The 27,964-nt window shown below is 37.6% G+C and overlaps 3 protein-coding genes across 4 annotated transcripts; all 3 read right to left on the bottom strand.

The window, feature by feature from the left end:
* Positions 1 to 520: 520 nt before the first annotated feature.
* pttg1 (PTTG1 regulator of sister chromatid separation, securin) lies at positions 521 to 1,902 on the bottom strand. Of its 2 annotated transcripts, none has more exons than XM_079892861.1 (6): positions 1,805 to 1,902; positions 1,390 to 1,488; positions 1,147 to 1,298; positions 985 to 1,057; positions 737 to 889; positions 521 to 643 (listed from the first exon to the last, which is right to left on the bottom strand). In XM_079892861.1, the coding sequence occupies exons 2-6, from the start codon at positions 1,478 to 1,480 to the stop codon at positions 558 to 560; spliced, it is 555 nt and encodes a 184-aa protein (XP_079748987.1). In that variant the 5' UTR covers positions 1,481 to 1,488; positions 1,805 to 1,902; the 3' UTR covers positions 521 to 557. The 2 variants fall into 2 exon arrangements, with proteins under 2 accessions (XP_079748987.1, XP_079748988.1); XM_079892862.1 differs by having other exon boundaries at positions 1,390 to 1,482; positions 1,805 to 1,901.
* Positions 1,903 to 2,541: 639 nt separating this feature from the next.
* gabrp (gamma-aminobutyric acid type A receptor subunit pi) lies at positions 2,542 to 13,163 on the bottom strand. The gene is made up of 11 exons (XM_079893520.1): positions 12,970 to 13,163; positions 9,572 to 9,610; positions 7,095 to 7,178; positions 6,898 to 7,010; positions 6,749 to 6,816; positions 6,453 to 6,670; positions 6,243 to 6,325; positions 5,991 to 6,128; positions 4,801 to 4,953; positions 4,505 to 4,698; positions 2,542 to 4,423 (listed from the first exon to the last, which is right to left on the bottom strand). Exons 3-11 carry the CDS (start codon positions 7,145 to 7,147, stop codon positions 4,106 to 4,108), a joined length of 1,338 nt encoding a protein of 445 aa, XP_079749646.1. The 5' UTR covers positions 7,148 to 7,178; positions 9,572 to 9,610; positions 12,970 to 13,163; the 3' UTR covers positions 2,542 to 4,105.
* An 11,589-nt stretch (positions 13,164 to 24,752) lies between these two features.
* Positions 24,753 to 27,779, bottom strand: foxi3b (forkhead box I3b). The gene is made up of 2 exons (XM_079893229.1): positions 26,989 to 27,779; positions 24,753 to 26,729 (listed from the first exon to the last, which is right to left on the bottom strand). Exons 1-2 carry the CDS (start codon positions 27,581 to 27,583, stop codon positions 26,164 to 26,166), a joined length of 1,161 nt encoding a protein of 386 aa, XP_079749355.1. The 5' UTR covers positions 27,584 to 27,779; the 3' UTR covers positions 24,753 to 26,163.
* Positions 27,780 to 27,964: the final 185 nt, after the last annotated feature.

The raw sequence follows: 27,964 nt of genomic DNA, 5'->3' as shown, positions 1-27,964 counted from the left end.
AAATGCATGCATGTGTGTTAACACTTTACAATAATGACTCATTGTTAACATTAACAATACCTATGCATCATTCATTTTAATGTCAACTTCCACATTTACAAATACATTAAATCTAAATGATCTGTTAATATAAATGCACTGAACTAACAAACATTTAGTTAACAAACAAATGTCTCATTATTCATTCACATTAACTGAGACCTCATTGTAAAGCATTAACACTATAGTGTATAATATACACTCCTTGAATATGGAAAAAAAGCCAGGAAGCCAATAAAAGCCAGGCAGAACCTGACATTTCCTTATAATTCACAAAAATATCACAGGTGGATTGTCAATTAATATGCGTTTAATGAATGAAATAACCCCTTTAGTGAGATCGGAACATTGGTGATCAAGAGAAAAAGCCCTCAGACAGTTTAAAAAAACAAAACCTTTGGAGTCAGATTAACAGATCCCTTTGAACATTCCTTTTATAAAGTTTAATAACAGTTAAAAACAAACAGTTCTGAATGTACAACGTTCACAAAAAAAAAAAAAAAAAAAAAAAAGAAAGTTTAGAATTCACACTCCGGGGGCAGGTCAACAGTCAGCTCATTTATCGTCTGTAGGAAGGCCTCCATTTCATCAGCATATTGCACTGCTGCATTTGAGAAAATAAAGAATTAACAAGCTTAAATAGGCATAAAAACGTTTTGCATTTAAAGTTTAAACTGCTTCAAAATATACTCCTTACCACTGGGCATCTTTAAAGGTGAGAGTGGCAAACACGGATCCATAATAAGCTCTTCCACAGCAGGGGAAGCAGCCGGCCACGTCTGTTTAGCCAAACCAGCCAGAGAGAAACCACTGAGGAAGACTTCATCTGGAACACTGTAGGTCTCAAACTCTACACATTTAACACAGGACAGAATCATCAACAGCTGCCTGACACCAAGAGAGTTCAGTTCCAAAGCCAGAAAGCAGCAGACAGGCTTAACTTACCGCTTGGATTGTATGGGAAGCACTTCTCAATCTCTGGCAACTCCTCACCAGGAGGCTGAGCAAGCACCTTACACTGATGAAACATGCATTTAATCAACCTACAAATGACTTCAATATAGTTGTCTATGTAGGAAAGAAGCCTTCATAATCTCAAGAACCAACCTTGGCTTCTGCAGGTTTGGTTTTCTCCTCTGCTTTATGAGAGGCTGCTGGGGTGGCAACAACCTTATTTATGACTCCCAAAGCTTTTCGGTTGGATTGCAGAGGAGCTCCGAGACGCGTCTTTCCTGTCAGAGGTGTTCTCAAGCACTGATCTGAAAATTATATACGAGTAAATTATTGACACCATTTATGTTTCTGGTACAAAATGCATTTTGGTGTCTGATCATTGGTAACGTTACTGACCTGGAGCTGAGTGCAGTCTGTTCGGGCGAGATTTGATGGACGGAGTGGTCAGTCTGCCGTTCTCCTGATCCAGGTAAATCATGGTGTCCATGTCTGTAGCTTAGCACAGCGTTGACAGAGACAGGTTAAAGAAACACTGCAGCTTCAAGATACAAACTACACTCACTTAACAGCAAGACAGTCAAAACCAACTTGTTCGGTTGAAATAATGCCGTTTGTGATTTGTAACAAAACAGTGAATCTTGGGCAATTTCGTTTTATGTTGTATTATTAAAAGTGACACGCGGGTTTTATCAATGCATATCGCCAGTTGAACTAAACTTTAGTATTTCTAAAATCTAAATCATACCAGTCGAAGTTAAATACAACCTCTACCTCTACCTCTACCTCTACCGAGACGGTGTTGAGTACCTACCTTGTTATATTCTTATCCTCCGTACACGAGCAAAAATGTCGTTTGTTTTGGTTCCGAGTTTCCCGGCTGAGTTTTAAAAGGCAACCAGCTTCCTCATTGGCTGATACATTTTCCTCTTTGACCAGACGATGCTCTTAGTTTATTGCTGAAGCGCGACAGTGCCACCTAATGGATTGACTGAGTAAAGCAATGGAGTCTTAACAGTGAAACGGTGGCGGTGTGGTGAAGAAGAGATCCTTGCGAAGTGATGAGTCCATCTTAGGATTCTTAATGTAATCAATCAAACTTTAATTCATTTAATTTTATTTTTATCCTGATTATTTATATAGTTTAAGTGAAAGAAATTGCATTTTTAGGTATGTCTTGCGACATTGTTAATTGTTATTAAGCGGCATAATATATATATATTTTAATTACAAGCATGCCATGTCATAATTAATTCTTAAACAGAATTATGCTTGTATCATGTTTGTTATCGAAGTTTTGTATCGAAAAATATCGTAGATGTTGAAAAAAAACGTTATCTCTAATCATTTCGGATAGCTGTACAGCTATGCTATGCTACTATCTAAGCTAACTAAAAAAACAATAAGAACGAGAAATGTTTAATTTCACAATCTATAGCTTTGGTTATATACTAGTATATGAAACATATAAGTTACATTGTTTGTTTGAATTGTAAGTTTGAATTGTGCTCTAGAAATATTGCAGAATCTTACATATTTTTGATATATTTCACCTTAAAAAGTTTTTTTTTTAATTAAAACTTTATTTCCAGATTTTAATTTCAGTTTTACAATATGGAATCAAATTTATGGACCCCGCTGTACATACATGCATACATTGACCATTAGGCCTATTGGTTTTACTTATTGGCATTTAATGTGCTCATTCATTGCTTATGAAGTTTACAACATCCCTACAGCGCATTACATTTACCTAGCAAAGCAAGAAGAAAAAAAAAACAGGTAAAGCATTGAAACCTTATAAATCAGCAATGTAAAGGCAATTGCTTAAAGGGGTCCTATTATACCCTTTTACGAAGTCTTGATTTTGTTTTTGGGGTGTCGTGTACTAGAATATGCTTTCATGCTTGAATGTTCAAAAACGCATTATTTTTCACATAGGCTATTTTACATTATTACAACACCTCTCTCCCCAGTCTGGCTCGAACACGCCAATTTCGATGAAGCCCTTCCTTCCGAAATACGAAATGTGCTGTGATTCGTTAGCTGACCAAGTGTGTTCTGATTGACAGCACTTAGTGTGTGTTCGGGAAATGTCTCGATCCATAACTGCGAGTTCTTCTCTAGTGTAAATATTGAGAATGGCATCAATTTCAAACCAATTCTAGCCCGATTCAGACCCTGACAATGTTAACGAACATGCAGATGTATTTCATGCACATACTTTGCAAGCACGGTTTTCACAGGACGTTTCAGAGTGGTATATTTTTTCTATTATGTGATTTGTATTTTCTTATAAATTATAGATATGATGTTATCCACTATTTAATCATGATATTTGTCAGAAAACTAAGATAAAACAAACAGTAACTGATCACAAAATTTACCTAAGGAGCGGTGAACCGGCTTACAAAAAACAAGCCGTTCTCCATAAACTGTGCAGCGCACAGATAATCGTTGGGGTTATAATGTTCAGGAACAGTGTTTCAAGTAAGTTTGTCAGCCTTAGGAAGGAAACGGAAAAAACAATGTCTCTGACATTCTTTAGTGACAACACTGTCTTCTCTAATGCAGCTCAGCCAGGCCTCGTCCCCTTTTTTGCATATTCCGATTATTTAATTATTATTTAATTATTTAAATGACTAACATGAGAACATTATGACTTCATTAGATCCGGAAAAATTATGTTGTAGTCCAAACGAGCCATTCGTTGTAGTTCTTGTAAAGGGGATTCTGTTAAATAAAATAACTCCCTTTGGGCTTTGTAACCTTGCAGATCTTTTTTATGCTCAAACAGCAACATTACACACTAACTAAAGTTGTAAAAGTGGGGATAAAATCATAATTGGACCCCTTTAAGAAATAAGACTGGATAGATACTACAACAGCGTCCTTCTTTGTGTTCTATTGCTGATGTGTCCCTATTGTGATTTATGGTTGTTCATGTAATCTTAATTTTACACTGTTGCGAATCAGTGAACCATGTAAAAGTCCAGCTCAGTGTTATAGAGCACTATTCAACCTGGAATTGATGGGTAGTCATCAGTCTTTTCAATTTTTCAGTCATTTGAGTAATACTTTGTTTATGGAGACAGGAGGTAGAGTTTTCAGTCCGTTAGAATAAAAGGTAATAGAGCCAGTAGAAGATATTGACGAGGAGAAATGCCATAGGGAACAGTGTCCTTGAGTGTCTGTCGATGTTGTGAGGATTCTCGACACTCATCATGGATGCTGCTCGGTGAGACATTTGCTTTACAGAGGATAAACCGCACCCCTTCTCTTGTTTCTTGTCCACTGCCTCATCCCCTTCACATGCCACAGATTGCTCTGGCGTCTCCTGCTGAGTGGAGTCTTCCGTCTGCATCTTTTTTGGTGACATTGAATTGACCAAGTGAGTCGTACCATTTGACTCCTCGAATTCTTTGAGTAGTTCCTATGAAAAGTTAGTTTAAAAAGGTAATTAATTAGTTGTAAAAAAAAAGTCATATTTAAACACTATCCACAGGTTTCTCACCCTTTGCACATCTACAATGGTCTGGTGCTGCATGGTGCAGAAATGAGCGCAGGCATATTCCAGCAGAGCACCAAAGATGAAGGTGAAACAGATGCCGAGATAGACGTCGATAGCCTTAATGAAGCAGTTGGCATTAGGAAGTGAGGTCCTGGCACCCATCATTAGTGTGGTCATGGTAAGAACAGTGGTCACCCCTGTCAAATAAATGGATTTGATATAGAATATTTAGTTTATTTGATCTAGAATCGTTTTATAGCACATGTTTGCTAGAGTAATAAACTTTTGGAATCACTGGCCGATGCAGGTGCGAGCTGGTACGGAGGACTGACTGATCCAGAAAGACACCCATGACAGAACCACCAGCAAGGTTGAGGGCACATACGTCTCCAGAATAAAGAACAGCACATTTCTGCGTAAAGCGAAGTGGAGCACTAGCTTCGGGTAAAAACCTGCAAGAGAATCAGAATACTGTGCAGGTGATTCATACACTGTACACATTTTGTGGAATTCTTACAGAAAAGAATGTACATTCTTATCCGTAATGTACATTAGGGTGTTTTGTGTTGCATTTTCTGTTATTTAGTGAATGTTTTTTTGCTTTCTGTTTATCATGTTGATTATCAGTACATTTTAAAAGAATAGTTCACCCAAAAATGAAAATTCTGTCATCATTTACTCACCCTCAAGTCGTTCCAAACATGCATGAATTTCTTTCTTCTGCTGAACACTTCAGAATAATTTGAAGAATGTCTGTAACTGAACAGGCCCAAGGCCCCATTGACTTCCATAGCATGGGGAAAAAAATACTCAATGGGTCCCAAAAGTCAACAACTTGAGGATAAGTAAATTATGAAAATTTTTGTTTTTGGGTGAAATATCGCTTTAAGGTAAAAGGCAGGTAGTTCTTTTAGACTGGTAATATTAATTTTTGTATCATTATATTGGAAATAGTTTTAAGGTGTAAAATATACAAGCACCAATATGCCATACTGGGATACCTGAAAACATTGTCACTGTATTTCTATGGTGCATTTCTGGCATTTACTAGATTGTTTTTTACAGTGTAGACAGTTTATAGCAGCGCTAGCAAGTTTGATTACTTAGGAATGTACTAATTAAATGTACAGTGGTACCAAAAAGTATTATAAATTTTAGTCCATTGAATATCAAAATATCAAACTAAGTGGCATCTGCAGACAAAATATGATATCCTTTTTCTTTTTGTGCAATATTTTGCTTGAACTATGTGCTTGTGCTTCTTTGGAGAAAAAATGAAATAAAATGTTATCTAATGCAATGTCATTCATGCATCTTTAAGTCCAGCTTTAAGTGTCCAAATTCTTTTTCTGGGACACTGTAAACCATGATTGCGCTGTAAGCCGCTTAGGAAAAAGACATCTGTTAAAAGACTAGCTGACTGGTACTTTTCAGTAAAATAAAATGTAAAAGTGGCCAAGATATTCATAATGAAATTAGACGTTTATACCTGTTTCATACACAGCTTCAGATACGGACGTGTAGTAGCTCTCTACACTGTACTGGGCCAGACGCAGTGTATCTAACCCCTTCACAGAGTCATTCCCTCGGGTCCAGTAAAACACCACATCCTGTAAATTATAGCCCCCTGAACATGCATGCACACACATTCAGGTTTAAGGGTTTGCACAGCCTGCTCTTGAATAATCAATAAAATAACATAAGTAATTTACATCTAATTGTTTAGAGTGAAAACACTTACAGCTTTCTAATTGCAAAGTACACTCTTGTCTATCCATAGGATACTTGGTGAGGTCCATGTTGCAGGCGATGGTTGCTGTTATGCTGTGGAGAAAAGGAGGAATATTGATTGAACCATTTCAGTAGGAAGGTTCCCCAGACGCACATACAGCTGCCTGGTGCAGCTGTTCAGCCTTGGGTAAGAAGTTATAAATTCAGATTCAGTGTTTACCGGAGAGCGTAGAGCACAGTGCCATTGCTGAAGATGCGGATCAGGCGGTTCTCCACAGTGACATCATGGAGGAAGGAACGCTTAGAATCAGGGATGAACGTATCGGGGATCCACAGCAAAGAAACCAGCCTCCCATCCAGACTCAGACTTTCATTTCCAGGGAATATCAGTCGGGAATCTTGCCATCGTTGTCTTAGGAAAATAGTGGCTGTGTAGTCCTATCAGTATGTGAACAGAACAGAATCCCATTAGTCTTCAAGAAAGTTTGCAGGTGAGGTTATAAACATGAATAGTACCATGTTAATCTCCGAGATGGCATCAATGCTGGCAATATCCAAACTCATTCCAATTTCAACAGGCCCCTCTGTGGGAACAAAGAAATGCGTTTGTATTATCCATGTTTTAATTCTCAATCTATATTTAATCAACTGCAGCTGGCCCTCACGGTTAAAGTTTGGCCTTAGGTATCGATTGTAGCCTTTCATCAGCTTCTGTATGGTGGGCTGCAGTTGTGAATCATTCCACTCGCCATACTGATTCCCATAGAATCCTCTTTCACTGGGAGACAGGGAAAAATGTTAATAATGTGGATGGCCCATGATTCTCAGTCTCGATGTGTCAGATGTTTATCTCTTTACTCACCCGTTTGTAATCAACAGAAATAGACTCGTCCAGAACATAAGATAGAGCAGCATTCTGTGATAATGTGATACAGATGAGCAGTGGCTGTGAAGAGGATTTAAGAAAAAAGTTTTGTTAAAATCATCTCTATCAAGAACGGATTATGACCAGTCACTCTGAAGGCCCTCTCTTTTCACCCCACACACTGTTTTCTCCAGGGATTATACAAATTAGAGAATAAGATCGTTTGATTGCGTCTTTGTATTCCACTTTTGCTTCTTTGCTACACATTTGCTACATGAAATTTTATATTAAAATTATATTATCAGCTTTAGCTTTTCATCCAGTTTACCAAGTGGATAATAAAACTCAGATTGATGCATGTCTGCAAGGGTTCCTATTGTTTTTGACAAATGAGTCATCATTTATTCAGGACCTTTTCTGTCATTTTTTTATTTATTAAAGAGGTCCTTGATTGTGATTTCACTTTTTAAACTTTAGTTAGTGTGTAATGTTGCTGTTTGAGCATTTTTGAGTTATTTTCTTTTACAGAAACCGATTTTTAAGGACTACAACAAACGGCTGCTATGGACTACAAGGCTTACCTTTTTCCGGGTTGGTGACATCACGAACCCTAAAGTTCAGTAGCCCCGCCCACTGATTACAGCACGACAAGTAGTAGTAGGTAAATAACAGACGTCACGTGACGCTAAGCGATTACATGCCTTTGAAGAGTGCAAAATGTTGTGCAGTGCCAGGTTGTGGAAAAACACAGTAGCTGCATTGGATTTGCAGAGAGCCTGAAATTAAAAAACGATGCTGTGCCTTCTAGCCTGTTGGATCCGACAAGAACGGCGAATCACACTTCTGTATGTGAGTAAAAAAGTTATAATGTGTATAATCGCTGCATTCATGCATTCAACATGTCTGTGATCGGCTACAATGCTCATCCACTGCAACCTTTCATGCCACGATCTAAATATGATGCTAGATCTAAATATAATGATACAATCATTAGTAAACCTCGAGGACTGTAATAGTAAAACCGTGCTAATAGTTTTCGAGAGAATTCCACATGTAATACTTATTAGCTATTTCATTTGCAATGATGTTAGCCAATCACAGCAGTGGGCGTTTAAACTGAAGTCTCACAGCAGACACGCCCCTTAAAACAGAGCGTTCAAATCAGATGGCTAAAATCAGGGTTGGAAAAATGCCTTTAATTTCTAAATTATGACAATTTTTGATGTAAAAATCATACTGACATTATAAGTGCACCCCAGAAAACACCATAAAATAATGCCGTTCATGACCCCTTGAAAATAACTCAACAGCAGTTTGCTGATGATTGAAACATTTCTTTGAGGAAAAACATATTCAATGTAGAAATTTTTATAAATTTTCCTGGCATGTTTAAAAAATTCCAGATGTTCATTGATTGTGGGAACCCTGTCTGCAATATATTTCTGCATTATTCATTAATACAATAGTCTATGAACTATTAATGGTATATTAATAAATTGTTGAATACAATTAAAATTAGTTAATTGAACACATCCAAGCACTGTTTGTCCACCAATATTAATTTTCAATTTTCTATTTGCATTACATTGTTTTCTGGTGTCTCTCAGCTCGAGGTCCCAGGACACTGGTCCTGTTTATCCTCATAAGTACCCATCAATCATGTAAATTTAAATGTCCCGGAACCTTAGCACAAGATGGCAGCAGTCCTCTGCCCGCACACAATTGCTCCACCAACAACCTGTACTATTTTATTTAATGCACAACCTCCCAGTCACTATTTCTATTTCTATTTCTATTTCACTATTTATTTATTAAGCTTATGAAGCTGATTGTCTTGCCTCTAAACACACCAACAATAACCACTGCAGTTATTGTCATGGGACCTGAACAAGAAGCAGTCCATAATAAAAGGCTCTGGACCATTTTACCACAGATCAGCCCCCACCAACCATTTCTCTCGCTCTCTTTCTCTCCGTTTCTTTCATTCTAAGTCTCTCTCTCTCTCCCTCTCTCTTTTTTTCAATGGATTCTTTTAGATTAGAGCAATCTTTCAAAATGTCAGTGCACGTCTATTACTAAATGAGTCACATAAAATAGACCTTTTGCGCCTAGAGGTGTGACAGAGTACAAATCTCAAGATTACCATGTTTTAACAATTTCACATGTATATTTTTTCCAGCTTTTCCACTAGCACTCACTGCATTAATTTAAAATCACATATGACCTGCTAGATGCAAAAACTATCAAATATTTTCTTCAGAATGTAAACAGTATTCCATCTTATTTGGCATGCCACTCATCTCATCACTCCCACTACATATTCTTTCTTTTTCCCATCTTCAATTATTCCTCTCCTCTTCCACCTCATCCTTCCATCCATCAGCTGTCCCCATCCACTCTCTGTCATGCTGCATGAAAATCACAATGACAGCAGTTACCTGTGGAGATCTGAGATGCAAATTATTGTGACTTACCTTCACTCTTCTTCTTCGTCTCTTTCTCTGTTGGTGTACCTGTAAAATTGATTCAGGTTGATAAAGATGTTTTCAATCCTTAAATGAATGTTTTCTTTTATCTTGGGTCTAATTAAATATCTTATTGTTTCTTGGTCTCTCAGCATGCGGTGTGTCTCCATCCAAGCATGGCTTCCCTCACACTCGTCACTTGAATGGCTCTGAGAATATTCTCTCTCTCTGCCTCCACCATTTCCCCAACCTCCCCCTAGTATCTCTCTCTCTCTCTCTCTCTCTCTCTCTCTCTCTCTCTCTCTCTCTCTCTCTCTCTCTCTCTCTCTCTCTCTCTCTCTCTCTCTCTCTCTCTCTCTCTCTCTCTCTCTCTCTCTCTCTCTCATATACATGTGCACAGCTGTGTCAGATGCCTGTGATAGCACCTGTAGTTTTTTAGATGAGTCTCATTGCTTGGCTCCCTATAAATCAATGTCTTTAACAATGTCATGTGTCTTGTGACTTGCTGCATTCTTCCAATCGCTCTCTCTATCTCTCACTCAACTGCCTCCCTTACAGTTTCAATCACAATGATGATTTCTCCTTGGTCCTTGTTGCAAATTCACATCACATTTCACATCTGTGTCTTTCATCTTTTTTGTTTCCTGTTGCCACACCTGTTACTTTTGAAGTTCCTGTGAAACGATCTATGTCATTTTATTTCCTTATTTCTCATATCTATCTATCTCTTGTCATGCTGTTTTCTCTCCATATTTTCATCTTGCTTATCTACACATTCTTTTAAGATTCCTCTGGAGAGAGTGTTTATTGTTTCATCGCAGAGATTTTGTACGCATTTTTTTTTATTGCCAAACTTTGGCTTAACAAAATTTTTGCCATATGGGCAAAAATATATAAATTTTTGCCATAAATACTGTCTATTTACACTAAGTGCAGATGGCCAACCATGTTGACAAAGGCTATTCTCACTAACTCCGCCCACTACTTTCAGATTTTTTACCTTTTGAGCAAATAGCATATTACTTTTATTTAAACTCTGTGTGAATAGCATCTATCACTGTTTGCATTTAGTATAATGCTATTTGTTGCTATTTATATTTGGCACAAAAAGTATTTACACTCAGTGTTAATAGAAAAAACTATGCTTTATATAGGATAACTGAGAAGTATGAATGTAATCTAGACGTATTACATTTGTTATGTTGTCATTGTCATGCGTCGGTTGCGTCGCCTCACTGCCATTCACAAATCATCTCTCATGAACTCATGGGATAGTAAAGAGTCCATTGGATAAACACTGCAGAATCTCGCTGGAGATAATATGTCATCCATGTAGTTTTTGCCTACTATTTTTTTAACGTAATGAATTCGGACACACTACTCGTTTTACACCTACTATATATAGGTAAGTAGGCATATTCAGATGCAGCCATGGGCCTTCATTCAATTCCATAGAAATCTATTTTTGCCACAAAAAGAGTGCAAAAAATTCAAAAGCATAAATTAAAAATTAAATCGATTCCATTTGTGCCTGGGTATGGCTTCATTATTTAGCACTATGAGCAAATTTGAACCTTTGGAAATAACATACCTTTTCAAGCAACAGATCAATTTGATGACAGCACAGCAGTCTTTTTTTTCTTATGTCCGTCCATTAAAGTCATATCCCTTTTTGTTTGGCATTCTTCCATTTATATTTTTGTCAGATGGAAAGCTGCTGGAAAGGGACAGTGGACCTGCTTTAATAATCCCCCTGCGGATTGACCGGCTCGCCATGATTAAAGCGGACTCCTCTCGGCATCCTCAGGCTCTAAGCCCACACAACATTGTCAACAGAGGCGCTGGATTCAAACCGACGGCTAAATGAATGTTTGACAGCACAGAGACACACAGGTTACGCATCAGTAAGCCCAATTATATAACCTCTGCTCTCTACCTCCAAGGAAGCCTTGTTTCCTTCTTGGATTAATGTTTATCTTCTGGTGCTAATCAGATGTTTTCTGAAAAAGGAAACTTTCTCAAATGACGCCTCCACAGCTCAGGAACCGACACTGCCGGTGATGCTGTTGTTTACATGAGACCTGTATAAAAAGCTCCCAGGCTTTGCTAGCTTATTTGCAAGGATAATAGCGCTCAGCTGTGAGCGAGAGGCACCAGGTGTGTCCTGAAGGAACGCCTTGTGTCATCCTCCCCATTAGACCTGCAGACATCAGGCTAGGAGTGGTGGACTATTGAGTGCCAGCAGAAGAACTTAAGACCAGCCTGTTGTCTGAGCCAGTGACTTATGCCTGGATCGATCCTAGAGAGGTTTATGGTTGAAAATCAGATGACTGCCACCAATCACCTCAGCACATGAATAGCTATTTCCTCTCATCTTGGTTCCCATCACAATCCAGTTGACAGATTATCAACATGCCTACTTCCTTCTCTCCTCCTCCACCACTCCGTTCAGGCTCTCTTTAATTCACGTACCTTAATCTGTCCTCTTTCCATTTTTGTGAAGACCGTCACATGCTACCCCGTCTAGTAATGGTCTCCTCTTCATGCACTTTCGTAGATCACTCAGACAGTTTTATAATTACAGAGCCGCATGACAGTACAGCTCATACATGAGAGTGAAGATTGAAAAGACTTCCTACATGCTTCATGACCTCATTTGTCATCACATGACTTACATTCATTCAGATAAATCCACCAGCCTGCCATTTACATGACGGTTACTATAATATATAAGCTCAGACCGCCTGACTTTTTTTATTTTTTTCATATCCTGCCCTACACTGTTAAAATAAAGACTCCAATAAGACCCAAAATAAGTTTTTTTACAGCCTGATGTCACAGAAGAATCTTTTTAAAGGATTAGTTCACCCATGAAAATTCTGTCATTATTTACTCACCCTCATGTCGTTCCAAATCTGCATGCATTACTTCCGATATTTTAAAGAACATTGTGAACCAAACAACATTGGAGCCCATTAACTTCCACTGTATGGACAAAAAACACTGAGATTTTTCTCTAAATATCTTTTCTTCTATGTTCCACAGAAGAAAGGAAGTCATACAGGGTTGGAATGACATGAGGATGAGTAAATGACAACATAATTGACATGGCTTAAGTTCCACAAATAACTTTTTATATACTAGTTCTTTGGAAAATCAGCTACAGCATGTAATCATGCTTTTTAAAGAACCATGAAACCAATATTCCGATCTTAAGAACCTAAGACCCTAATCTTCAAAAAACCTTTTTGATAAGTAGCCAGATCAAGTAGGCTATACAGTGGGAAATTATTCTTAAGAAGCCTGCAAAAGAACCTTTTATTAACCATGTAGCTTTCTTTATACTTTTTAATTTAAAAGACATTAAATTCTCACTCACTCATGCACGCACATTTTGCTGTACTCACCTTTTTTGCTTTCTTAGTTCAGTCTTGAGTCCGACTGTGAACGGTAAAGGTGTGCTGGTTGTGAGGATGTGCAGATTATGTGCCTGTCTCCTTTCTTTCTCTCTCTCTCTCTCTCTCTCTCTCTCTCTCTCTCTCTCTCTCTCTCTCTCTCTCTCTCTCTCTCTCTCTCTCTCTCTCTCTCTCTCTCTCTCTCTATTTTTTATTACTCTGTCTCACACTGTCACTCTCATTTACTCTCTCACGGGCAGGACATACTCTAGTGTTCGGTTTTCAGCAAGGAAAGACAGTGTTCCTTGTCGGCATGCCAACCATAGGGATGATGTAGATGATGGCATTAGCACGATTTGGTATAAGCCAGACTCGTCCCTAAGGGATTTTTAGGATATTTCTTATATTAAAACCTGTCAGATCATCAGCCGCATGACATCATTTTCTGACCTCATTAAATAAATTAAAATTCTATTATATTTTTTTGATCTGCAGTATTTCGAAGGAAAAAAACGAACAAAATATGATATTCTAGACTAGAGGTTAGGATAATCCTCTTACATCCACTGGAATTGTGTAAGATTAGACATGGCTGTGGGAGGGTGAGCTATTAGTAAATATTTTGTATTTAGATGTCCATTTCAGTTGTGGACCTGACTCTTTTCTTTCCTTTCATTGCAGTTGACACACATCCTGAATAAAAAAAACAATAAACTGATATCAACGTCGTTCAACCACATGGTGACACAAGAGCTGAACTGGCCAATCAGGATCCCCAGAGAAGCTGATGTGGAGACGTCCCCATATCCACATTCAGTGAGGAGAGGTAAGTGAGATTTTGCATCAGTGTAAACAAACAACCTCTCCCCTTTATTATGTGCGCTGAAACCCCCCAGAGGTTTTTCTCCATTATCCTTTTCTTCTCTTTACTTTTTATTTCTGCTGGCATGTGCCTAAAATGATATAGTAAAAACCAAATCAATTCAGGCATAATATGCAAACACAGCACACAAGAACCTCTAAACCTTTAAAACACTTCAGACATAGAGCAAACAGATAGCTAAAGGACGTGTTGAAAGTGTCAATCAGAATTCCTTTGCAATGGCCAAAGAAAAGGAATTTGTCTACAGAGAGAATGAAATGAATAAAACATCAGTAAATAGAGAAGGGCTGTTGGATTTCGGCACCAGTGTTCTGGTGGTAGTGTGTGATGTTAAAACAGCTGGAAAGGTGCAGCAGAACTTGGGCACACTTGACACATACATAAGTGCTGCTTTGCATACGTCTAATTTATTTTTCTCTCTCGTGAACAATGTAATTGGCCGACATAATCCAAAGCTTTAATTTTAGAACATGCAAATGAACTGGATTTTCTTTCTGCTATTAGCAATATGAATTTACTATATATATATATATATATATATATATATTTTTTTTTTTAATAGCCTATATTTCTATACATAATGGGCCTCCTTTGATTTTCCTCTCAATGGTTTAATAAATTACTTATCCACCGAATAATGTATACATTATATATATATTTTTTTTTTTTACAGTGCAACCACCTGCATACAAATACACTCTTTCTCCCCCTTGCTTTTCCCCTCGCTATCAAGCACACCAGCTTCGTTTACATGTTTATGCCCTGTACACATCTGTATTCTCCACATACTAGCTGTTTCCTATCCCTTAAACAGTACGCTACAGGCCAGGCCACTGGAGTACGAGACAGTAGCCTGGCAACCACAAGTCAAGGTTAAAAGAACATACTGGTCCATTTTGTTGACAGTTTAATCTACTATTTTCTCCCTAGTGAAATATTGCAGTTCCCTGGGTCTCTCTCTTGCTGTATTTCACTTCTTTTAAATCCTTTCTAGTTCAATTCAATTCAATTCAAATTTATTTGTATAGCACTTTTCACAATACATATTGTATATATATGTCATAGCGTCCCGAGATGACAACAGAAAAGGACTTTCCTTTCTAATGGCATATGTTGCATTAACCATGACTAATGCTTCTGCAAACCTCCATAGCCCTATAATGATTGTAGCATGGTCTTGTTAGGACCCCCATTTGTTGGTTTAGCTATGGTTTTGGATGGTAAAATGGATTAAACTCTTGGAATTTGCAACCTTTTCTTGTAAAAAGCCAATGACAATTACATTTTGAATATCTCCTTTGTTCTCATTAATCATTCTCAACCTACTGATGCATTTTTTTGCTTATTAACAATTTATTGTTTTTTATTCATTTATCTGTTTGCTTAGCTACTGTATGATAAATTAGGGATTTGTGATTAAATAAAGTAGTCATATAAATAATACACAATTAAGTGACGTGCATGAAAATCACATTTTTCCAGGCACATTGCATGCCTAATGTAAATCAGTGAGTGTAAATGAAGGAAGAGGGCTCAGAGACAGCCCAACAGCATTAATCTATTTACACCATTTATTTCCATAGGAAAGTCCTTTCCAGCCCCATCACTGTGGAGGCATGTTGGTGTATGCTGATGAATGCTGCATGTGGTGGCCACATCTTACCTTAGGCTAAGTAAGTGCACTAGAGTGAGGAAACCATCCTGATGAGCATGCATCAGTGCATACATGCTTCTGGACTCATGACATTGTTAGATCATTTAAAGGTTACATGTATGGGTGAAGACATAACATGTAAGAAGGTGTCTTATAATAGGTGTAAAATTATATTTCCATCAATATGTTCTACATTTTTTAGCTTTTTTTTTATGTAGGAAATGCAAGAAATGCTTTGTATTTTCCCATTTGAATTTGCACAAAATACTTTGTTAAATAGTAAATCAGCATTGATAACAGATCTGTTTCTAAAATGTGGCCGGCTTATTAAGTGTATCTCTCTTAGTCAGTAAGTTAGACTTTCTCCTGATGGCTTGATAGGTTCATTTAATTGAATTTCATGTAAAGTGAGTTAAATCCCAGAGCTACAAATACATTTTATGGTCGAGGGAATCATAATCATGTACTTTTTTTCTCCAGAGAATATTGATAAAACAACAAAATAATCTGTTGATTCTGTGCTTTCTTAAGCGTTTTGAGTTTTTCATGTGCTTGTCGGAACCAAGTGCTCCGGAATTGCCTCAATAGTGCACTATTTGAAGGAACAGGCATTTGTAGTGGTGTCTGAAACCATAGCAAACATTATTGCGTGCACTTATTCAATTCTATAATGCACCTCAATAGTGTACACGCTAGAAAATAGGCTACCCATATAGGGGTATATAGGGGCGATTTCAAATTCAGCCAAGGTTTAGCATGGTTCAGTTAGACCATGTTGGTAAATATCATGACTACACCATTTTGGGAGCAAAAAGCATTTATTTCCATTGACAGAAATTGAATAGTATCCTCTTGGAATGAGCAACCATGAGTAAAGACAGCAAAAAGCAGGTTGCGTACTTCCTTCCGAGAGTCACACATTCGCTATGCTAACAGGAATGCTAACAGATTGCTTTCTCCAGGTACTATATATCCGATTAGTCTGAACAGAGTGCTTGGTATCAGTTCCCTTTTTGTTGAAGTAAACAGGTAGTTTCCTCTCAGGTATCTAACAACATGACAGAGCGAATGAGAATTTAGCTGACCCATCTTGTTGATGCACCATTTATTTGAATATTTACAGTGACAAGATGATGTCAGGAAACACTTAAAATCCTAGATAAGGCAAGTCTGTTTTACCATGATGCTAACATTATTTTGATGGACCCGCCCTCTTCTGAGCAATTACTGAATTACACAGGTCCTGCACTCTTTTAACCACTAGGGGGAGCAAATGACATACACCAAGGATGTCACAATGGCTTGCTGCGCGTCATTCAAACCAGATTACTAACCATGCAATGATCAGAACGAAAGATTAGATGAATATCAGGGTTTGAAGATCCAACATCAACCATAAGCCTGATTCTCAAGGATGTGGTGAGGGATCTGTGGGACATTATATTTGCTTATGAAACATCTCAATTGTTAGCTGTTGAAACTAATAAACAGCCATGATGTTTGAAACCAGCAGCCAGCAGAGTCGGGGCCAAATGCCTCTTAACACTCATGGAGTTTTGTTTTTGTCATGTTGACATGTCAAATATTTTAGGGGGAAATAACACAGAACAGTTCATTACACTAAAGTGTTTGTTGTCTCTCAACACTATTTTCACTAAATATTCTATATAAGCCCTGGTACATGTCAGTTCATTTAGAGCGCTGGGCTTCCCAGATATAGGCCTACAGAAGGATGAATGCTTTCTTGTGGGGATGGAATTTGACTTTGGACTGTTGATATGGAATAATTGTTGTCTTCTGTTCTGTTTTCCTCTTGATGATCGTCTTGTTGGATTCACTCAATGGATCATGGTTTCTTCTGTCATTAATTGGATATTTTTTCCCCCTTAAGGACCAATAAGAAAGAGAAACTGAACCTTTTCCTGGCATGTGTGCTATAACATTTTTTCTTATTTCCTGATTTAGTCCGAGTGTTCAGATGATATGGATTGCTTGTCTTTCTTAAAAAATTATTGTCTAAATTCATGGAACAACGATTCAATTTTTAACAAAGTAGTTGAACTGAATCAAACAATTTTGAAATGATATCAATTATAGTATAATATTCTATTAATTACTTTATATAAGTGTTTTCTCTTCGTTATATTAAATGTTTCCAAATTTAGTACAGTCTGTTAAAAAAATATGAATACAATATTTCTTCTGTCTTTAAAAAAAACCTTTTGTATGTTCCATCCTTTAGATGCTGTACAAATGTGTTTTAACTACGATGTTAAAGAGAGAGAGAGAGAGAGAGAGAGAGAGAGAGAGAGAGAGAGAGAGAGAGAGAGAGAGAGAGAGAGAGAGAGAGAGAGAGAGAGAGAGAGAGAGAGAGAGCAAATAAAGGAATGAGTAAGTCATTGTCATTCAAACTTAATCAGGTCAGAAAAACGTTAACATGACTTTGTAGAAGGTTAGCTATGTGTATGTGCGCCAATAATTCAAGGACAGGCTTTTTATCTTGTGTCTCCTTAGCATGCGTCTGAAGTGTGTTCGAGTATTTACACACAACAATGACCTGGAATTGGATGGTCTTTCTCCTGCCTGATTCAGTGAATCAGAGCTTCATCTCTCTGCCTGACGTCTTCATGCTGAGTTTACTAAACATCACTAATCAGTCAATAATGTTTAGCTAATAACAGTGCAGCACGTGCTTGCTGTTTTGGTTTTGATGTTGTAGTAGTTGGCAGGAGGGTGCATTGCCCTTTAGTGGGGTTATTATCATCCAGTGCACCGTGTTCCTCATTTAAAATATAATGAATTGACACCGAAAAACCAACAGCCTTAAAGCTCGAAGCTTATCAGTTCTTTCATCACCTTTTAACAGTTCAATTTCAGTTCACCGGCCCCTTCCCCCAAAACGTCATAGTCCTGATGGATTTGTTCATGTCTGTTTAGAGTTTACCCTATCAACACTACACAGAACCACCTGCATGCACCCGACTTAATGTCACCCTTGACATAACCCTCTCCCACTCTAACACTGAGCTGAAATGCAATGAATTTTCCCCCCAAAACAGACTATTTTTGGTTGTTCTAAGGATTCTTCAGCTTTTCTATTATGGCTTTAAGAATGAATAAGCATATTTAAAAATAATGATTGGGCTAAATCCTTGGGCTAAGAGAGATAACCCTTACAAAACAGTACAATGGCTGTACCATGGTAAAGTGATGGTAACAGATGATAAAACTGTGGTACTTTAGTTTAACATTGAATGATTACCACAGGGGTCTTCAACCCTTTCAAGCCCTTTAGAGAGGCAGAGCAGGGATCTCCGTTTCATATTTTATAAAACGCTAGTTACATTTAAGATATTAACATATTTACACTATTGTCCAAAAGTTTGAGGGTGGTAAGACTTTTTTTTAACGTTTTTGAAAGAAGTCTCCCATTTATTTAATAAAAAATACAGTAAAAACAGCAGTATTGTGAAATATTATTACAATTTAAAATAACTGTTTATTCCTGTGATGCCAAAGCAGATTTTCAGCATCATTACTCCAGTCTTCAGAGTCACGATCCTTCAGAAATCATTCACTATGCTGATTTGATGCTCATAATATTTTTGTAGAAACTGATAACATTTTTCCCCCATGATTTTTTAATGAATAGAAAGTTCAAATTAAGTATTTATTTGAAATGGAAATCTTTTGTAACATTATAAATGTCTTTACTGTCACTTTTGATCAATTTAATGCATCCTTGCTGAATAAAAGTATTCATTTCTTTAACAAATTCTTACTGACCCCAAAGTTTTGAATGGTACTGTTATGATTTATTAAAAGCCATTAAATCCATCATTATTGACAGTATCATACTTGTATAAAACATTTACATTTTTCAATACATTTACATGTGGGAGGGACAAGCTTCTTATTGCTATGGTTGAAGTTATATACTTAATGTTGTATTTTCGTCACACATATTTACAGTTTTTAACAAAAATTAGTTTGAGATCAAACAATAAATGGTGGCCCCCTTGCAGTAACTCTGTGGAGCCCCTAGTTGCAGACTCCCTTGATAACCATTCATGTCCCATTGTATTCATAATACTTGTCCAAAACACATGGCATTGATAATTGATAAGGACTGTTGTGTTTCTTTTTTATAAATATGAATCTAAGGGTTTATTGTTTTATTATTATTTGCATAATATATATATATATATATATATATATATATATATATATATATATATATATATATATATATATAGACATGTCAGGACCAAGACTTTTTTTGTTTTGTTTGTTTTCCTGGAAGTCAGTAATGGCTTCAGTACTGACTGTTATTGGCTGGTAATATGTCATAAAATCCAGCAGCAGCGTCTTGAACACATTGTTTTGGTAGATTCCGTTTGAGAGACAGGTGTGTGCCACATAACAGGCAGCAGGTGTAACAGAAGATTTATAGATTTTAATCACATTATACTGTTGAGAAATAATTCTGCCCAAAGGCTACAGGAAATAGTGTGGTTAGTGAATGGATATTGAGAGTCTAAATATCCAATAATAAAATAAGTCTAAAACAAATATGCATTTGTGATAATAAGTAAATTACTGACCTTTAACACATCGCCCCTCACAGAAGCTCACAAAATGTACCTGTGTGAAACAGTTTGACGTCTTTGTAAACTGACTTTGGTCTCATCGTATAGCTACATATATATATATATATATATATATATATATATATATATATATATATATATATATATATATATATATACACACACACTCACCTAAAGGATTATTAGGAACACCATACTAATACTGTGTTTGACCCCCTTTCGCCTTCAGAACTGCCTTAATTCTACGTGGCATTGATTCAACAATGTGCTGAAAGCATTCTTTAGAAATGTTGGCCCATATTGATAGGATAGCATCTTGCAGTTGATGGAGATTTGTGGGATGCACATCCAGGGCACGAAGCTCCCGTTCCACCACATCCCAAAGATGCTCTATTGGGTTGAGATCTGGTGACTGTGGGGGCCATTTTAGTACAGTGAACTCATTGTCATGTTCAAGAAACCAATTTGAAATGATTCGAGCTTTGTGACATGATGCATTATCCTGCTGGAAGTAGCCATCAGAGGATGGGTACATGGTGGTCATAAGGGGATGGACATGGTCAGAAACAATGCTCAGGTAGGCCGTGGCATTTAAACGATGCCCAATTGGCTCTAAGGGGCCTAAAGTGTGCCAAGAAAACATCCCCCACACCATTACACCACCACCACCAGCCTGCACAGTGGTAACAAGGCATGATGGATCCATGTTCTCATTCTGTTTACGCCAAATTCTGACTCTACCATCTGAATGTCTCAACAGAAATCGAGACTCATCAGACCAGGCAACATTTTTCCAGTCTTCAACTGTCCAATTTTGGTGAGCTCGTGCAAATTGTAGCCTCTTTTTCCTATTTGTAGTGGAGATGAGTGGTACCCGGTGAGGTCTTCTGCTGTTGTAGCCCATCCGCCTCAAGGTTGTGCATGTTGTGGCTTCACAAATGCTTTGCTGCATACCTTGGTTGTAACGAGTGGTTATTTCAGTCAAAGTTGCTCTTCTATCAGCTTGAATCAGTCTGCCCATTCTCCTCTGACCTCTAGCATCAACAAGGCATTTTCGCCCACCGGGCTGCCGCATACTGGATGTTTTTCCCTTTTCACTATAGGGATGGCTGATGCGAAACAGTCGTTCAGAAGCTTTGCGAGATCCCGAAGCGCAGATGCTTCGAAACACTGATCCGAAGCATGATTCAAAACACCCATGTCACGTGACTATGGCCAAACGAAGCCTCGAAGTGTTTCACTAAGTGTTTCATCAGGTGTGGTCCGCCGAATCAGCGTTTGACTGACACGGTCGGGAACAGACCACACAATCGCACATCTGTATAAAAGTGAAATCAACGCATCATGGGTTTTTGTGAGAGGAGTTTGATTTTGAGATAGCGGATTTTTTGTGATATAGTGACATAGTAGGCTAAGTCCTTCCACAGCAGAGAAATTAATATTTTTGAATAAAAATCTCTAAAAAAGTGAGACATTGTGGCTTGATATCTTTTATTAATATTCATTTTGCAGGACCAAAATAACATTATGCACAGTGAGGAGCCTATAGGTTACAAGCTTCACATATTAGAAAAATACAATAATAAAAAAAAAACAAATTTTTTTAATGGCTCGTCAAGGTTGTTTCAGATCAACGCCTGCAAGTGACCACTAGGTGTCACCGTTGAGACGGGTGTCGGATTGATTCGAAGCCTCGAAACAATATGGCCCATTTGGTTCAACTGTTTCATTGCTTGACGAAGCCTCAATCTGCCCACCACTACTTTTCACATCATTCTTTGTAAACCCTAGAAATGGTTGTGCGTGAAAAACCCAGTAACTGAGCAGATTGTGAAATACTCAGACCGGCCCGTCTGGCACCAACAACCATGCCACGCTCAAAATTGCTTAAATCACCTTTCTTTCCCATTCTGACATTCAGTTTGGAGTTCAGGAGATTGTCTTGACCAGGACCACACCCCTAAATGCATTGAAGCAACTGCCATGTGATTGGTTGATTAGATAATTGCATTAATGAGAAATTGAACAGGTGTTCCTAATAATCCTTTAGGTGAGTGTGTGTGTATATATATATATATATATATATATATAAGAACTGTATACAGTATATGCCCATTTTCTTTTCCAACTCATTGTCTTGTCTCATTTGAGTATGACCCTCATGCTTCGCATGCCATCATCTTCTTCATTTATAGATAAGTGCAAGAAAGTATTGTTATTGTGGACTGTTTACCATTGCTTTCTACTCACCTTCTTCGTCATCTGTCTCCTTGTCCTCGACTAGAATAAAGAGCATTCACTGCAATCTCCCCTGTTGGCTTGTTCATCGCGTGACATGTCTCTGTTCTTTTTTCATTTGAAACCATTTTCGACTTTTATTTAGCAGTAGCAACTTTATTTATATAGCACAATTAAAACAAAGCGTTGACCAATGTGCTTTACAAGGTCACACAATAAAAACAAGCATCACAAGCAACACATAATAAAATTGTCACTGATTAAAAGCTATTGAAAACAGATTAACTAAAACAGCTGACTGTAAAATCAGGTAGGATGAGAGCTTTAAATATTATATTTTATATAAATATAAAGTATAGATATATCACAGGTGCTTATGATGGGACAGACATTTTTGATTTGTGAATCGCTTTGCGTCTGCTAAATTCATAAATGTAAATGTAGACAGCTGCATCCTCAGAAGAGATTTTCATGTAAAGGCCTAAACAGTTTAATAGAGAGAATATAATTCTACAGATTCATTTCATTTACATTTTAAGGTGTATTTCAATTCCCATGGAGAGGTCAGTGCTTGTAAATTAGTGTCTAGGTGGAAAAAAATTCTCAGAATGCCCTTATAGGCAAGCCAAAAAGAAAGCACAGTGCATTTCCACTGTCAAAATAAGCAGTTGGTAATTTGCATCATTACAGTTCAGTGAGAGGGTGTAGAGTTTTCAACCAAAAGCCAACTTTCCTTAAATTTGCTTTATTGTCAGGTTTTGTTCGACTGAGTGTTCCTTCTGTTTCTTTTGGCACATTTGAAGCAGACGGTACAAAATAGAACAAGTTCTTCTTCCCTACTTTCACCTGCCACAGCTGCTTTTAGTCTGGTACTCAACTGGCATGGAAATATATACGACATGACGAGAAATACTTGCACTGATGCAAAAAACAGTGGTAAAATAAGCAAAGATGTAAGTCATACACAACGATATCAGCAGAATACTTTTCTGTCATTATAACTTTCATCTGCGGTTCCCATTCGTGCGTACAATGTTTGTCTTTCACTTTTTTCCTAGAAACATTTACAGTTCACAGGCCAACAGGATGTAGCTCACAGATAAATCCAAAAGTGCAAATACTTGTTTGATGTGCTAAATAATGGTATGTGTTTTGCATGTTACATTAACTAAAGAATGGCCTTAGTAATAAATCCTCAGATTTCATATTATATCAATTTCTCCATCTGAAGAGGTAATCCCTTCAGGCATGAATTTGCTTGAGGGCTCATTCTCTGTGTTTAAGCCTCTGCTCAAACGCATTCGAAGAAGGAAAATGTTGAAATCCAGATTTGATTAATTCCTAAAAAAGTAATTCCGTGCTCCTTGGGTGTGTTGTGAGCTGTTATGCAAAACAGTTGTTAAATGATCTGAGCTGAGGTATTTCGTGGTAAATTTGTACCTGCTTAAAGGTACCCTCAAGTCAGGTAAAGACTGTCAGAAACTACCAAATGAATTAATTTCTGTCAAGATAGCTGATTTACTGATACAACGTGTCTGTTGGTGACCTTAGCAACGTGGTGAAAGTTGCCAAACAAAGTCCTCCATCATGTAGATATTTAATTTTTTTTTTAGCTTGACAGTACAAAAACACACACCACTACTGCTCTAGAAATTGCTCTGGGCCATAGACGGCACAAACAGAATCAAGCCTGAGAAACTGTTTTCTGAATTAATTTTGTCTGAACCAAAGGTTTCAATTTTTATGGTTTCTATCTTCTTTATTCTAGTGTCATGTCTTTTTTCAGCTTAAGAATGCATTTTAAGCATTCATAAATACAGTTTTTGGACACATAATAAACATTAAGATACATAAATTATATTAAACCCTGTAGGTTTAGTTAGGCCTACTATATTTTCTTTGCTTAATTTCATTTGCTTTTGCTTTTTTTAAATTTTTTTTTTATTCATATATCTGTGGCACACATATTTATTTACTACACATATTTAATGTAATAATAGAGAAATGTTATTTAGGTTGTAATAGAGTTGTGAAATACCAAAATACATTTTCATAATTCTCAGTACCATGGCAAAAACTATTGGAATACACTACCTTTAATGTCGGCATGAAATGGAAGTTGCGATAGTCTTTTCTTTCGTGACGTACATCCAGTGCTGGGTAGATTACTTACAAATACTTATTTATGTAACTTATTTATTAATTAAGTAATTAGTAATTCTAATATAATACATCAAAACATGTAGCCTTTCAACATTTCTCAATTAAATACTTTTTTTTTTTTTTTTGTACTACTATATTGGTTATCACTATGTCAGTGTCAATCATCACACTTTCAGGAGTTAATTTTAGTGGATTCATTCCCGTGTAGAATGCAGTTGTCAGTGTGTACTTGAATGTTGGTTTTTTTAGCAACATGAAAAAAAAACTTTTATTCAAATAGTAAAAGGGATATATACAGAAGGAAGAGCGCTCCCCATCACTTAAGCTGTCGCTCATTTTATTTAAACACAAGCTCACTGAGTTTTTCATTCTTCAAATCACATTATAATACAGACCTTAGCTCAGTAACCTCAGGTATTAATCACCTGTACGTTAAAGTTGACAACCAAAAAGTATCCAAATATTTTTATTTTAAGTTTAAACAGTTTATCAATTGTTTTATCATTTCAAGGTTAAGTATTTTGTTTGTTGAGAGGTTTACTTCTTTTTTTTATGACAAAATAAATGTCTAAAGGCATTTGAAGTCACTATATATATAAAAATAATGAGCTGTCCATTTGTGTCGGTCTCCACATTAATGGAACAGGAATCGTATAGCAGGACGTGATGGAATCTGTTAACCATCAGTCACTGTCTGGCTGTATAAAATTTTCTGTTAACTAAACAAAAAGATCAAGCTCTCATCTCGAGCAACTAGTGCTGTCTTACAACTTATTATCTCCCATGTCATCATCACAAATTTTAAGTAAAATTGAAGCACTGCCAAAAACTGTGGGATCAGCAGTAGCCTACATAGTACAAAGTGAAAGTCTCTAGAGGAAGGAGTGACAGTTAAGAGTGACCTGGTGAAACAAGTTCTACTTTTTTCAAGGTCATCTTTTTTTCCATGGACACTAAATCCGAGTCAAAGTTTCCTTTTAATAAAAAAAGTTTTTTTTGTTGTTGTTTAATAAATAACATTATTCAACTGAATAATATCCAAGTCAATTTTATTTTAAATATTTTTTTTTTTATTAAAAAGAATCAATATACACCCTTAGCGACCTCATAGTAAAATAAAATAAAATAATAAAAATAAAATATACTCGAACATTCACACATACCCAACTTTACAATAAACAAAACACATTGTCAAGTTAAAATACAAAGACTGACAGTATCATGTTACAATACCAGCATGCAGCAGAGAAAATCTGCTTCACCATATGTATTTTAACTGGAGTTTCTCTGCCCACAAAAGACGTGATTCAACAGTTCGCTTTCATTACAGGCGCTTGAATTCGGTTTCAGTAATATGAGTTAAGAAAGAATTAGGTGCGTAGAATGGCTTGATGTCAGCAGCTGACCTCAGGTCGGAGCTACTGATAACAGGGGCCTTTGCTAGAGTCAGCCTGTCATATCTCATGCTGACTAGGCCATTCCTGTGGGAATTCATTCGTATCTTGTGCCCACAGAACTCAGAGGAGTTTGGTTAGGCCATAGCAGTGTATAGTTTCAGGAAAACAACAGTGTTTTTTTCTTTTTTTTTTTGCCCCCAGTGTCTATAGCATGAATTGATCATTCATCTTTTCTGTTCTCTGTGTCACTCGCTTCCCCTCCTATACCTCTGTGCCCTCCCGGGGGTAAAGAATACCCGTCGAGCTCAAACCAGGGTAGAAATGCCCATTAAACTGACTAAGAGTAGGCCCGTTGTAACCTAAATTAGAGTGGGAAGGTGATGGGGAAATGGATGGCGGTGGGGGCAGAGGTGATGCCCACTCGGACACCGTAGAGCTGGGGGAGTAGGTGCTAAAGCCTGCGGGTTGCGAGGCTCTTTGTGCTCCGTCCACTGGCAGACTGAGCGTAAAGGGACGACTCAGGGGATCTCCTTCCATGTCGAGAGAGCCAGCCGTGACCCCAGACATCTCAGTCAGGAAGTTGCTCAAGCATGGCGACGGACCCGTGGATGTGGGTGAAGGGCCCTTCTCAGGCGAAGTGGAAATGTCAACGGCTTGATTTTTCGGGCTGCCTCTGCCATTACTGTCTCCTGACTCAGAGCTCAGATTCCCTCCAGAACTGCTCTTCTCTGGGATACAGTCAGACTTTCTCTTCCTCTTGCGTCTGAAGTTGCCATTGTCAAACATTTTTTCACAGTTCGGATCTAAGGTCCAGTAATTGCCCTTACCTTTAAAATGAGAGATACATTTCACATTAAATACAGTTTAAAAAATATATTTTATTATTATTATTTTTAATATTTCTATAAATAATATTTAAATGATAAACAATAATTTGTAATGTTTATATAGTTAATAATATTGTGTGTATGTATATATACATATATACATACATACATATATATATATATATATACTTAGTTAATAATATTGTGTATATACTACTCCATTTATGTAATAAATAATAATCGAACCGCAAAAACTCACCTGGATCATCTTCATCTCGTGGAACCTTTTTGAAACAGTCGTTCAGAGAGAGGTTGTGACGAATAGAGTTCTGCCATCCTGCTTTGCTCTTGTTGTAAAAAGGGAAGTTATCTGCAACATACTGATAAATCTGACTTAGAGTGAGGCGGCGTTCCGGTGCACCATGAATGGCCATCGCAATAAGAGCAGAGTATGAATAAGGTGGCCTGACCAGCTTCATAAGATCCTCTTGAGAGGGCATGGAGAACCAGCTCAGATCACCAGCAGGAACACCTGGTCCCCCAGGTCCCAAATAGGGTCTTTGCATGCCGTAGTGCTGGGGAACAAAAGACGGTCCTGCAGGGCCAGGCGTTCCACCCAGATAAGGAGCGCTGTTCATCCCTGGGCTGTTGAACCACAGGTAGGGGTTAGGCGATGAGGCAGCATAGTCTCCGAGTTCATACGAGGTAGGGTTCGCTCGCTGTGGACTCGGCAGTGATGGAGGGGGATAGTAGCTGTCGCTGTACATACTCAATTCTGGAGGTTCCTGTCCCAAGCTAGGGAACTGAGGCCCACATCTCGTCGGAGACTGACCTTGAGATTCATAGGATGTCATTGCTCGGTGATCCTGATGGTGCTCCACTTGGGATTAAAAATAAGTGTTTTTTTTGTTCTCTCTCTCTCTATCTCTGATGACCTGTTCTTCTTTTTTTTACCTTATGGTCTATGAATATTTTCAGGAGCTCTAGCGCTGTTCTGCTTGTGTCCTCTCTCAAAGCTACTGTGCTTTCTTCTGCAGTATCAACATTGTCACTTGTTGCACCTGTTTTATGCATATATAGCACCTCCTCAGCCCCACCTTATTGAAAGCTTCCACGTGTTTGGGCTCTTCCATGACCACCCACCCTTCCACTCCTCTTCACCTGAAGGCATTCAGACTTTAGCCTGACACACTGGAATTTTCTGTTACAACCAAAAACCTACAACCTAAAACTCC

Source organism: Squalius cephalus, assembly GCF_949319135.1.
Source record: "Squalius cephalus genome assembly, chromosome: 14".
NCBI lineage: Eukaryota > Metazoa > Chordata > Actinopteri > Cypriniformes > Leuciscidae > Squalius > Squalius cephalus.
The sequence above is the reverse complement of the archived record's forward strand: the minus strand, read 5'-3'. Positions and strand labels throughout refer to the sequence as shown.

What these genes read in the sequence shown, in the direction of transcription:
- pttg1 (XM_079892861.1), bottom strand. Translation starts at nt 1,480, where the DNA reads ATGGACACCATGATTTACCTGGATCAGGAGAACGGCAGACTGACCACT. An exon ending in CAGACTGCACTCAGCTCCAG is followed by an intron (nt 1,299 to 1,389) that starts GTCAGTAACGTT and finishes TATAATTTTCAG; the next exon opens with ATCAGTGCTTGAGAACACCT. An exon ending in CTTCCCATACAATCCAAGCG is followed by an intron (nt 890 to 984) that starts GTAAGTTAAGCC and finishes TTAAATGTGTAG; the next exon opens with AGTTTGAGACCTACAGTGTT.
- gabrp (XM_079893520.1), bottom strand. Translation starts at nt 7,147, where the DNA reads ATGCTGCTCTATCTTATGTTCTGGACGAGTCTATTTCTGTTGATTACA. An exon ending in TTTCTGTTGATTACAAACGG is followed by an intron (nt 7,011 to 7,094) that starts GTGAGTAAAGAG and finishes CCTGTCTCCCAG; the next exon opens with TGAAAGAGGATTCTATGGGA. An exon ending in CCTAAGGCCAAACTTTAACC is followed by an intron (nt 6,817 to 6,897) that starts GTGAGGGCCAGC and finishes TTGTTCCCACAG; the next exon opens with AGGGGCCTGTTGAAATTGGA.
- foxi3b (XM_079893229.1), bottom strand. Translation starts at nt 27,583, where the DNA reads ATGACATCCTATGAATCTCAAGGTCAGTCTCCGACGAGATGTGGGCCT. An exon ending in ACGAGATGAAGATGATCCAG is followed by an intron (nt 26,730 to 26,988) that starts GTGAGTTTTTGC and finishes CTCATTTTAAAG; the next exon opens with GTAAGGGCAATTACTGGACC.